This window comes from Wasmannia auropunctata, unplaced genomic scaffold, assembly GCF_000956235.1.
Source record: "Wasmannia auropunctata unplaced genomic scaffold, wasmannia.A_1.0 LD336116.1, whole genome shotgun sequence".
In the NCBI taxonomy this organism is placed as follows: domain Eukaryota; kingdom Metazoa; phylum Arthropoda; class Insecta; order Hymenoptera; family Formicidae; genus Wasmannia; species Wasmannia auropunctata.
The window spans coordinates 1,232,152-1,244,633 of record NW_012026774.1 but is presented as its reverse complement, the minus strand read 5'-3'; the positions used below and the strand labels follow the sequence as shown (position 1 = coordinate 1,244,633).

General features: G+C 41.0%; 2 protein-coding genes across 2 annotated transcripts in view; one reads left to right on the top strand and one right to left on the bottom strand.

Annotated features, from left to right (window-relative positions):
• Positions 1-12,482, top strand: part of LOC105456097 (ras GTPase-activating protein 1) — a 54,205-nt gene that overhangs the window by 20,395 nt on the left and 21,328 nt on the right. The window lies entirely within an intron of this gene.
• LOC105456025 lies at positions 2,416-8,089 on the bottom strand. The gene is made up of 2 exons (XM_011699822.1): positions 7,423-8,089; positions 2,416-3,416 (listed from the first exon to the last, which is right to left on the bottom strand). Exons 1-2 carry the CDS (start codon positions 7,709-7,711, stop codon positions 3,268-3,270), a joined length of 438 nt encoding a protein of 145 aa, XP_011698124.1. The 5' UTR covers positions 7,712-8,089; the 3' UTR covers positions 2,416-3,267.

Below are 12,482 nucleotides of genomic sequence, written 5' to 3'. Positions count from 1 at the left end.
GCGTGTTTACAGAGTATTAGTTAATATATGACAGTCACACGCGCGGGGAGGAGATGTGGATGGACACGTGCTGCCGTTAGAAAGTAAAATGCCACTCGGCGAGTTCGTTTTTGGCCATTGTGAACATCGTTTGGTAGATCCTCGATCGGACATTTACCCCTCTCATTTAGGACCGCCCCGATCCACCGTAAAGATCGCAATTTATCGCCGTTGCCGACACGCGTTTTCTTGCCAACCGTTCATCTGGACGACAGTTGAAGTTTTTCACGGGAGTCGAGTGTGAACGAACCGTTAAAATTTTCGGCAGTGATCTGCGGTAGATCTGCGGTAGCTACAGTTTGCAAGAGATCAAAGCAATATACGAACGATCGTTGGTAATTTATCACGATGTTCGTATACTACGAGTATTATTGCAATTCGTGACATTTTCAAGATGGATGAGAAGATACAATCATTTGTCCTTTTTTTCTAGCTAAATCTTTTTATTCTAAATTGAGAGTCAGAATATATCTATGAAATGTTTTATCGATTTTTGCATCACGCTGAAGATAAAAAACTATGATACAGAAAAGGAAGTTTCTCCGTGTAATCTCGGATTAAAATCTTTGCTTTATTTGTGATGAAATATTTGATCTATTATCAAACCAAATAATGAAAGCGTAAATCTAAAAAAATGATTGATAACTTCATACAGCAAAAAAAATTGTTTGATAGATCATTCAGTCGCGATCGCAAGCAATTCATCAAAATCGATCAGCCGGGACTGTTACTGTCAGGTGCTGTCTCGCTCTAAACTGGTTCTATAGCTAATTCAATCAATTAAACGTACGATGGGGTGCATTACACATGTATCAGCGATAGATACCCATTAAGTGCATATTCAACAGCACACCTGGACGTGTTCTTCAGTGAAATTAAGGAGAGCTTTGAATTTCAAAGTCATGAATGGCTTGAAGCGCATTTTCAATCAATCTGTCATTTAGTACAAAATTCGGGACAATATACCATCTATATATAATTTTAAATTATATGACAATATTAATGCAATCTTAATATTATTTCTTGCTAATGTAACATTAAAAATACGGATGATTCTCGGAAGAATGCTTAAATTAAATTAGATAAGAAAATTAATGTGCAAAATTTTCGGAACGAGCATATATTCATACAAAGTCTAATTCACACGTTTCGGTGATTTGCCATCAATCATGCTCGGAGATGCTAATCATCCGTTGCACCGTGTAACGGTCGAAAATCCATTTATGAAGCAACGTTTCGTCGATATTCGATTTAACGCAGGTATGGTTCCGTGTTCAGGAGGCACTGTATTAGTTACTATTATCGAAATGACCAGCTAGGATGACAGCCATTAAAACTATGAACCAGCTGCTTCCCCTCGCGAAGTTCCCCCATAGGTGGAAGACCCTGCGGTGCATTGTGCATTATAATTAACCATATAGCGACCATGCCTAGTCACCCCCATGCTCGTATCGACGTACAGATAAATAAACTACCCATCTACACAGGGTGCCGTTAAAAATATTGCTACGTACTGTTGTAAAATTATACGTTTCAGAATCACGTTGCTTTGTCACGTAAATGTACGTATAAACTAAAGAGTAATATATTTTTGTTCAAGATTTCTTACGCGTAATTTATTTTATTTAAAAATTAGCGATTTATTAGGCTTATTACTTCAGAAATATATTTTTCATTTGTATTATTCTGATGATTCTGATAATATAAGTTATTTCAATATCTTTATTTCCTTATTTCTCTTTACTGTATAAAAAAATTTTCAAAAAATTTTCATGAGTAACTGGTTACCGTACGCATAGTTTTCGTGTCACCCTATAGTTTTACCCCCATGCGTCCATCGGGACCACCATGGCACGTGTCCAGGTGGATGTTACAAAATGTTCGTTACAAAGCGCGATTCGTGTTGCTCAGCTGTCTAATTTTCGATGATTTCGACTCGGCCACCACGTGTCGATTAAAGAACGTGTCGATGGAATATCAGATAATATCGCCTGCCGCTTTTTAACGTCTGTACAACGTATTATTAATTTAAAAGACTTGGGGTGATAACATGGAACACCGAACAAATAATATAGCAATATTACGTACGGAATAACTACTATATCAATTGATTAGTTTTTAAGTTTCTGTTTGTAGAATTAACATTATATCAATCGAATTAATCGAAAGAAAATAGTCACAAAGTATAATTATGAAAATTTATAATTTTCATATCCGCATACCTTTATAAAATGTAAATAGTAAATGTAAGTAAATAGAAAAAATAGAATATGATACGTATATTAACTACCCACCTACACTGGGTGCCGTTAAAAATATTGCATATACAGCATTCCTAATATAATAGTAAGGATGAAAAAATAATAACGCAAGAAATAAGAATGAAAGCACAATAGTTTATTACTAGCTTAAGTGACTAGATGACTAGAGAACTTTCTCTCTTAATCCTAAGACGACATATACATAGGACATTCTCCTGTCTCTCACGCGACGAGAGTGCGGAGTTGCGAATTGATGTTTGTAATCAATTAGTCTTTGGAGGCGCTGCATCGTTGGCTTCGTCACTGGAACCAACCGTTTCAGGCTTTCGATGGATCGTCGCCGCTGTGAGAAGTTTTCAATATATAGAGCTCGTTAAAAACCATGTCAGTAAATTGCTTTAAATTGACATAATGGTTTATCGATCATTCAAGCATTTTAGTTGTCAATCGCGATTCTCACGGTGCTGAGTCCATCCAAACCTCCATAAATCACAAATTATTTACAAAAATTAATTAATACGTCTGTCGCGATTAATTCTAAAGAGGATTATTTCAATAATTGATCGATTGATAATATATGATGCTCGAAAGACCAGGGAATAAATATACAAATTTCGGTAGCGCAGACGAAGTCCGATTTACGCAAACGATCGTTAAAACCCCGCGCCTGAGAATTTATGCGCACATTTCATATTACTTGGCAATCATTATCTTGCAGTAAGTCCATTATAATTTTAAAAATCGTATTTAAATAATATTTAAATAATATTTTAATAGAGTCAGCTAAATGTAAAATATATATTAATTTTTTAAGTTTTAAACTGCTTTTGAGTTGATTTTTTTGCCGCCCGGCATATTTAAGTTAACATGGCGGTTTTTTTTGCCACCGCAGCAAAACAAGAGAAAACCGCATGTGTATGCACGGGGTCTGTGCGACAGAATATACGAATCAGTTCAACGTCGTCTTCTACGTGGTCTTCGTTATTGTCGTCGTTGTCGTTGTCGTGGTGGTCGCCTTCGTTGTTTTCGACGATTCCACATTTTGCTTCGATACGTCTACCGTGGCCGTCAGCGGCTTCTTGTTCACGTCGCACACTTTTCGTGCTCGCCAATAATCTGCAACAAAAATGTTGAACGGCTATTATTAGATATGTATCATTTAAACGTCACAAAAAGTTGTAAGTTGTTATTAATAGCACTATTATGTTACATAAAAATAAGTGAAATTAATAAGAAAGTCGTTCGTTCCGTTCATTCGATACGCGAATTTCGCGCCATGTGAATAGATATGTATCTCCACGAAGAAACACGTGAAGCTTCTCGTAACAAGTATATTCTCAAGGTTCCGTAATAATCTACGAGGTTTCGTGGATCGACGGGGTCATCTACGTCAAGGCAACGACGTAGTGTAACCTGTATATAGGAACACCATGCAGGAGACGCAGTACGAAATTTCCACAACAAAGACCGCGTCTTAGGGACACCCTAAGTTCGATCAGGTAGCCACCTGAGCGCTCTACCCTCGTTTCTTTCTGCTTTTCTCTCTCTCTCTCTTTCTGACTGACTGCTTGACAGGTGCGACTTAATGTTAACAGCACCGGTTTGGAAATCTGCTCTTTTCTCCGATACTCTGACAAAAATGTGAAGGGCGTAAAATTCACGTTTGCATCTTATATTTCATCATGAAAGCCTATTATACAAAGAGTCTATAGTATTCGAAGCGACAGAATTGCTAGCATCTCACGTGGCTTAGCATTAGTTTCGGTTAAGTTTTCACCTGTTTGTGCTGTTCGCAGCTAAAACCATAAAGTCACATTATTGCGATCATATTTTTGCGACGTTTAGTTAAGTTCACAAGAATCTTGATTGATCTTTTTCTTAATGTTCCTAACACGAGAATAGAACTTAATCGGTCATTATTATCCATAACGTGGCATTTAAAGTACTGAGGAATATTAGCGTTCGCGAAAGAGTGATATAACAAATCGAGCGCGGTCCAGACCGATAAATCGACGTGAAAAAAGACTGAAAAAAATCCATACAACGGCCATATGCCGAGGACATGATCCTTTCTCCGCGCTTCTCTCTTTTTGGCAACGGTCCGCCATATGGTGCGCGAAACCGAGTTCTTCCTCAACGTCTTTTCTTTCTCTCTTTCTCTCTCTCTCCCCTCCCTCGCTCTCCCTCCCCCCTTTTCTGCAGTCGCGTTTACAATTTCGCTTGTCAACATCTGTTTCCACGCCTCAACGTGCCGCGAAGTAGATCCTAGATGCACCGAAGAAAGCTCGACGTTTACCTGTCCATATGTCTCGAATGTGATTCCGTCTCAAAAATTTTCTTTTGTTCGCGGATCCGAATGTGGGTTCTTCATTCGAGCGAAGGATTTCGTTTGAATCCTAGGCTCTATAAGGCGTCTTCGATTTTACGGGGAAACCACACGAATGGATCACGAAGTCTGCTTTAAGTCGCGATTGAAGAAGCTCTTTGTCAATATCTCAGGAGAAGGTCGAGAGTTTTTTTTATTTCACGATGAGAAAATAATACCGCTATATCCTCCGTTTCTTGCGATACAATCCGTGCTTAATCTCTCCGGTTAATCATAGATGGAAGAGCACTTTCTCGGTCGTGTAATTTAGGCCAGATAGGTACAGTATACAACATGAAAATTTAGATATTTCTTTATTTGACAATTTTATTGATTGTATGTAGATCTTAATTACTTTTTTTTAAATCTTGAAGCAAATACAAGGCTGAAACGCGAACACGTGACAACTAAAATTGCTACAATAAGTAAATTATTAGGAAAAATGTATGTATATGTGTATATGTGTGTGCGTGCTATACTTTATATCGTTAGATGAATAAATTCTGTTAGTTTTCAATGATCCAAGATGTTAGATGTAAAGCAGAAGTGCGAATTAGTGCATTTAGTCCTTGTATTTGCATCAAGTGCAACTTGTCTCGGCAGGTGGTGCGCGACCTTCGTAAGGTCCCGCGCGGCACGGTATCGCGTGTTCGCGGGTCTGATTTAATCGTGGGAAAAGACGTTCCAGTCGTCATGGGCCCTTAGCAAGGGCCAACAGGTGTCGGTGGAAAAAGAGCTGGTTGCGCCGTCCCGCTCTGTTGAATTTTCGAGGGTCTCTCGTTGTGTTTCCAGGCCCAAGAAGTCACCGTGTGTGTGTGGGTGTGTGTGTGGGTGGGAGGGGGGGGATTATCAGTGCAAATAGGCACAGGATCTCAGTTCGAGGTTGAGAAACCATAGGTTTCCCCCCCTCTGCAAGATTATCGCGTACGCGTGTTTCAACGTACGGACGATTTCTTTAACCTGCGAACCACTATGAATTCCTATATAATTTCAAAAAGCATATTAGAGCCGTTCTGTACGCTGATCGAGGAATAAACATCTTTTTTTTTAGATGCTCTCGAAGAGCAAGATACTTTCGATCCGATTTCGATCTGACATGCTATTTGCTCGACATTATCGGTCGTGTTTAGAAACATGCAATATTTTGCACTTGGTCGAGGAAATAAAATGTCCATTGTGCATAAGAATCCATGCGATAAAGCGAAAGAAGCGAGCGTGATTGATTCATGCCTGAAAAATCCAAGGAATGCAATCGCGAGTCTCTTTTACTCCTTGGAAATTCGGGGCCCTTCGATGACTCACAGTGTCCTACAGGTACGTGTGTCGCTCGCCTTAGACGCATGACTCATAGCCGTGATCTCATTCCCGATCGCAACGTGTTCCTTCCCTAAACTGCACCCTGCACGAACCGGCGACCGATCGTTTCTCACGATCGCCCACCACACGTGTTCACTTATCTTTTCGTGATAACGCAAGTATTTTTTTCGTAGATATATATTTGGTTGCCGCGTAGAAGCCAGTGAATGCGTTCTCTGAATATGACGAAATTACAGAAAAAAAATAGTGCTTTATTACTGAAAATTAATTTTTTTTTAACGAAACTACAATTGTTTATAACTTTTCAACTTATTAAATATTTTAATATTTTCAAATATTCCATATTTGGTTAAAAATTTGTTTTCAAAAATACACAAATTTCAAATTAAAAAAATTATTGACGAAGATGAAGTCATTAATTTACCTTTTATAAATAATTAAAAAAACATTGCTCATATATTGAATTCTATTTACAATACAATTCCAAATTGTTTAAGAATTGGTAAAATCTGTAGAAATAAGTTACATACACTTATGTGTTTAAATCGTCATCAGAAGGGAAAGCTACAATTCTTTAGTCCGGGATTTAGACCACTTTGGATTATCGCTGCAACGGGTCTGCGACCCGTTTACAACGCGTGCTTCTGGCGTAAGAAAGCGACAGCCCGACAGGGTGGAAGGTTGGTCAAAGGAGAGCGTAAGACGGGTAGCCGGGAGTATTCTGGCGAGGGACTATAGAGGCGAGAGGAGGAGAGAAGGCGGAAGAGGCGGCGGGCTTAGAATAAGAAAACAGGTCGGAGAGCCACGCGACCAGGTCGCGTCTGCGCGTCCGGCTTCCCTTTCTTCGTCACGTCTTTCCCGCCAAAAAGCCGCGGATCCGTTTCTACGACGCCACAGCGAATAGATTCGCAATCCCGTTCCAGCGTCATCCATTAGGCATAAATAGCAGTCTATTAATTAAAAAAATCTGATTCGAACGTTGGAGTTTGCTTTCTTATAACGACGCATTGGTTACAAGTCGCAAGAACGCGAATATTCATTGCCATACTGCGCCAGTGTCGTTACATAATTCTGTTCCCACCTCAATGATGAACTTTACAGCGGCATGCCATGTTGAATTATGTGTAAGAGATATTTTTAGAATGTGTGTCCGCGCTCATTAAACCCAAGAAGACGATATTGGCCGACCTACTTTCGTGCTACTGGTACATGCATTCCGTGAAATTCTCACTCGTTGCGTTCATCCGCAGAAACTTGTCGAACGTTTAATACGTATATGACTCATGCTCCCCTCATGCATATTCCGCGGATATATATTATACGCATGTGGCGCGTTCGCGCGCGCCTAAAAATTGCCGCCGGGCAAATTTTACGTCAATAAAGTTTACGCGTTGATATTTTGCGACGAGAGAAAGAGAGAGAAAGAGAAATGTTGCTCACCGTGAATGCTGGTCTGCCTTGAATACGGATTACTCCGCTTTTTGCCGGGCGACCGGTCGCTCCTCTCGTTGTTCCGCCTCTGATAATTATTCTCCTTATCCTCGGAACAAGGATCCACCCCCCATCTTCTAGCGAATTTGCGCCTGTCCGCATCCAGCGCCTCCTGGAGCATCTCTATGGTCTCCCGCGAGTTCGGCCGACCGAAGAGGCAGCGTGGTACCCGCGAGGTCATAGTCGTGCTGGGCAACACCGTGTAGTAGATCTCGTGACAAATCGAGGCTACCAGCATCTCGGGTACTTGTTGTGTCTCCACCGTAGTCGCACGCGTAGTCGTGGCAAGTGGATTCTCGGGAGCCTTCGTTTTCCAATTCGAAGTACGTACCCGCGCGTGCCTCTCCGTTTCAGCGAATGTGACACCCACGGACGTAGAGCTGCCTGCAGTTCTTCTCCGTACGGTATCCCGGAAGAGCGGGTGAATCTTTGGCCGTGGAAATCCTGCTGATCCGCTCGACTTTTCTGTGAAGTTTCTTCCTCGATTCTTCAGTCGCTCAGTCACGGGCCGTCGCGCGATGTCGAACAGCTCCGTTCAAGACCAATCGACCCTCAGTCCTCACCGTTCCACGGTCAGACTAGTTCTGGTGGGATCGTTCTCTGGGCGGTGGGAGCCAGTCAGCTCGTATCCGTTTGAGCCGTAGCCACGAGGTCCGGTGTTCCCTTCTACCAGACGTTTGAATTCAAATCTGATTGGAGCGCCGTGCGGGCTGCGCAGTAAAATTGGCGCGAATTTTGCGTAGCGACATCCTCGTCGCGCGAACGACGGCGTCCGCTCGCTCGTTCTTTTTCTAGTTGCGCGCGTTCTCCACGTGTAACCCTCACCACCGTGTTCTCTCGTTTGAAATCGTCCAACGGATTATGCTAAGCGATCTCTCGTGGTAGGGAAGAGCGAGCGCGCGCACCATGAAACGTGCTTTTTGCCTTTTTTCTAAGTAGCATGACGTATAGAATGATCACGATCGTAGTTCGAGCGTGTCGCGGGATGGGATTCGAAATGATCCATCTTCCGAGCTTTTTTCTGGATTGCGTTGATGCTGCGCCTTATCGATGCGCGCGGAAACAGTCTCTTTATCGTTGCCACGCAGATTACTCTATTCATTTTTATTCAAATTAATAGATATTTAAAATCTATTTCTTAAATTAATTTTATAAAAAAATCTGTCTGTAGATACTGAAAAAACATATAAGTTTTAAGAAATTAAATGGGTACTTAAAAAATGAATAAGTTTTAAGGAATTAATTTTAAAAATATATAATTTCTCTCAATATAATAATACTGATATAAGAAGTAGATTTTAAATAAATTTTTTTTCGTAAATTCGAAATGATTTGCATTTCCATATAAATACATACCTACATTAGATTCTGTTTAAAAATTGTTACTGTTATTTTAATTCTTTTGTAGATAGTATTTTAATAAAATGTTAGATCGAATTTGATGCTGTAAATTAGATTGGTACAAAAAGTTTGTCTTTCTATTCAGCTCCAGTTTGAGGCGAGGTTTAGAAATTGAATAACATTTCTCCGGAAAAGTTTATGGAAGAATAGATTTTGATTCTGTAAGCGCCCAATGAGACTGCAGGGACAGTTCGTCCAATTGTCGTGGACACGATTGCCCTGAGCATTTTTGCGGGAAGTCGGGCGTTCTGCAGCAAGAAGAAAAAACGGTCGCCCGAGCAGGTGGAAGCAGCCGGAGACCGAGAGGGAGAGACCAAGTGGAAGCAAGTCCCGGAGAGGCAGAGAATCGCCCTTCGAATCGCCGCAATCGCGCTTTCTCGAGCGCATAGAAATTTTCGGTAGACGTGGCTTACGAACGAGCCACCGTAACTGTAATCGTGCGGTTTTCGTAATGATTAACTCTGTGATGTAAAAGGGGTGCATCGCATTATACGCCTGCTTAGTATTACATCTTTTCGTGAGATCAATAGCTTGTCGCCTTCCACTGTTAAGTCACCTCGTTACCTCGCCTTTAAATTAGCTGCGTTAACGCCAGTTAGTCATAATCGCTATTTTACATTATTTTTTTGCGTATTCTATACATTTTCTATGAATACCTGGTCTTGTGTAGCAAGTCAACACGATTCGGTAGGGCGCTTTCTATAGGATATTCAAAATGTAAAGAATAAGCTAAGGTCTCACCTCTGATCCTCGGGTGCCACAGTTCTTTTCTTCTCTCTTCAACAAAAATCGATTCGATTATGACTTAGCTCGTTTGTGAAAAAACCATGGCCAATACTACATAAAATAATTTGTAGAACGGTCGATTGAAATTTTGATAATATTCCATGCAATTGAAAAAACTCAGACGTTAGGCCACTTTTATCGTATGCAAAAAAAAACGGAAGGACGTTTACGTCACCCGTCAGAGAAAAACGTCAGTTATTATCAATCTGACGTCCGTAAAAATCCTGCGAATTACAGCTCGTAGCACGCAGGAGATCTAAATTGACTGAAATTGCGGTGCCGACCTTGAGCGCGTTGTCGTTCCCTCGAAGAACGGTGTCACTACATTCTCGCGCGCTCTGGAAAGCGACTAACTCCGCAACTGGCAATTTTTCCTCGTCTTTTTCTGCATCGTGCAAGCGCTCGATCCTATACGCGGACTCGTATCGGCGAGAGAAGAGAAATAAACGAGCGCGAAAGCTGCACGCACAAAGTGCACAGCAACATCCTGCGTTAAATGTTTCCTCCGCTCCGGTGAACGCACGATTTTTGCGTCGCGTGGGTAAACTGGCTCAATTACTCGCGATCGTTTCAGCCTCATGTATACGGAGGCCGAGCGACGTATCCGCCGCGCCGTTTAGACGCAACAAAGGATAGAAAAAAAAAAACGCTTTATAAGATGTTAATTTAAACGAGAAATAGCGAGTTAATTGGACCTTAAAGACACAAGATAAAAAGACTTTTAATTTCTTTGCGCAAGAGTCACGTTTAGCATTAATAGATCATTTATCAAATGTTACGTGATCTGAATAAAATTGATATCTCGTTCAGTGATAAGCAAACCGAGGCTAAATTTTATGATGAGACAGATCATCTCGAAGAAAAGCACGAATCATTCGTGAATGATAATTTAATACTTCGCTGTTTAGCTTGAGGTGTTATTAATTAAGCCGTTATTTTTTTAAAGCATTCAATTGCAGAAGTTTTCTTCTTTATCAGAACCTCAATCGGATTCCGAAGCGTTCGAAAACGATCGGATCTTTTGCGTACGAAGATCGTGTACAGCCTCGGGTGCATCCGAGTTGGCGGCGTTCCACTGTTTACGACGTGGCTGGAATTTCAAAATTTTCAGAGCATCTGCAACCCAACGGCAGCTGTCTGCACATCCCACTTATTCCCGGTACAATATGACAAACGCGACGATGTACAGGCGCCACCGTCTCATTTCTGTCAAGGAACGTCAAACTGTTCCGCTATCGTATCTTCTCGGATAACGAGATTTTAAAAGGAGGATTCAAAACAATATTATTTCATTTTCATCATTAAGACACACGGCTCTGTATCGTAAGAAAGATGGAAAGATAACCGACTCCGACGCGCGCATGGGTATCCTGCGGCGAGCAGATGAAACACTGACCGAATATATCAAATTTCCGCGTAAAAGCAGCCACGCGACTGCTTCCGTTTGTTTTCGCCGTCTGATACAGACGCGTGGAAAAGGCGACGTTGTATTCTCGCAGACGCTTTCGGATACCTGCGAGTACAGGTGGTTGCACACTCAACACGAGCTCCATTGTCCAGTTTCTACCCCTCGTCATGCCGCTTCCTACACGATTTTTCTTCCTAAACGAACCTATGGTGTTTAGTGTAATAAAATTCCACCACAGTGGTTAGTTTCTTATTAAGTAGATGAAAGATTAGTAGAAATCTTTTTATTAATGTTGCTTCGCTGACATTAAGCTTTAATTCTTATTAAAGAAAATCCTTTTCCTTTAATAAGAATTCATCAGCTTCTCTTCTCTTAAGAAATTTATTTTACATTCAAAAAATCTACCGGGCTAAAACTAAGGATTTCAGGATTGCAGAACGTCTCGGCACAAAATGTTACCACGCCTATTGATATCGACGAGAATTTTTACGTAAGATTGACAATAAACCTTCTCGTGTACGTTGTCTGGTGTAGAGAGAGAGAGAGAGAGAAAGAGAGAGAGAGAGAGAGAGAGTTAATACGCGGCTGGCAACAATCACGACCAACAGCTGACCGACCAGCTCGGCCGACACGCGGTGCGCTCCCGTTAATTTCGACGAGCCGAACGAAAGCCACGCGAGACGCATCGGCGATTCCGCAGAATTTTTCGGGGCCTCCCAAGCACGGGGGCACAGAGAGAATTTGCAAAGAGAGAAAGAGGGCGATAGAGACCGGCCTGCGGAGACGTTCGTATCTTTTATATTTGGCGCATATGCTGCCAGGTGCTCGTGTCGATGGCCAAAGGGTAGAGTTTCGAGTTTTCTTACCTTATTCCTCGCGGCTTCTTCGATCGTTTCGTTCGAAAGTTTCTTTCTCTTTCTTCCTCCCCAACGACGTCAGCTGTCGATCATCTTTTCATCCGACACTTTCCTCCGTTGCGAAGAAACGATCGTGTCTGCAAATGATAATAGCACGTATGGTATCATGGCAAGAATACGAATGCAAGAAGAAGCTACCGTTAATTCATATATTCTAAAATTGCTGTATATATTTCTAAAAAACTTAGATTTCTAGGTAAATTTTATAAATGTTATAAATCTTGTGAATGTTATTATCGAATTAATATTAGTTTTAAAAAGTGATATCATATATAAGTTTTATTTATTTCCTTCTTTTAATACTTTCATCAGTTTCTTGCATGAGGATATAATAAAAAAGAAATAAAATAAGAAACCGACGGCTTAACGGTAACATTCAATCGTCCAAAATTTCTAAAAATCGTGAACACATCCATTAGATCAATCATAAAACCGTGAAAAATAATCGAGTCAGTAATTGTCTTCGGTTCAAGTTAAAATTGTGGCATTAGCTACAT

What these genes read in the sequence shown, in the direction of transcription:
- LOC105456025 (XM_011699822.1), bottom strand. Translation starts at nt 7,711, where the DNA reads ATGCTGGTAGCCTCGATTTGTCACGAGATCTACTACACGGTGTTGCCC. An exon ending in AAGGCAGACCAGCATTCACG is followed by an intron (nt 3,417 to 7,422) that starts GTGAGCAACATT and finishes TTTTTGTTGCAG; the next exon opens with ATTATTGGCGAGCACGAAAA.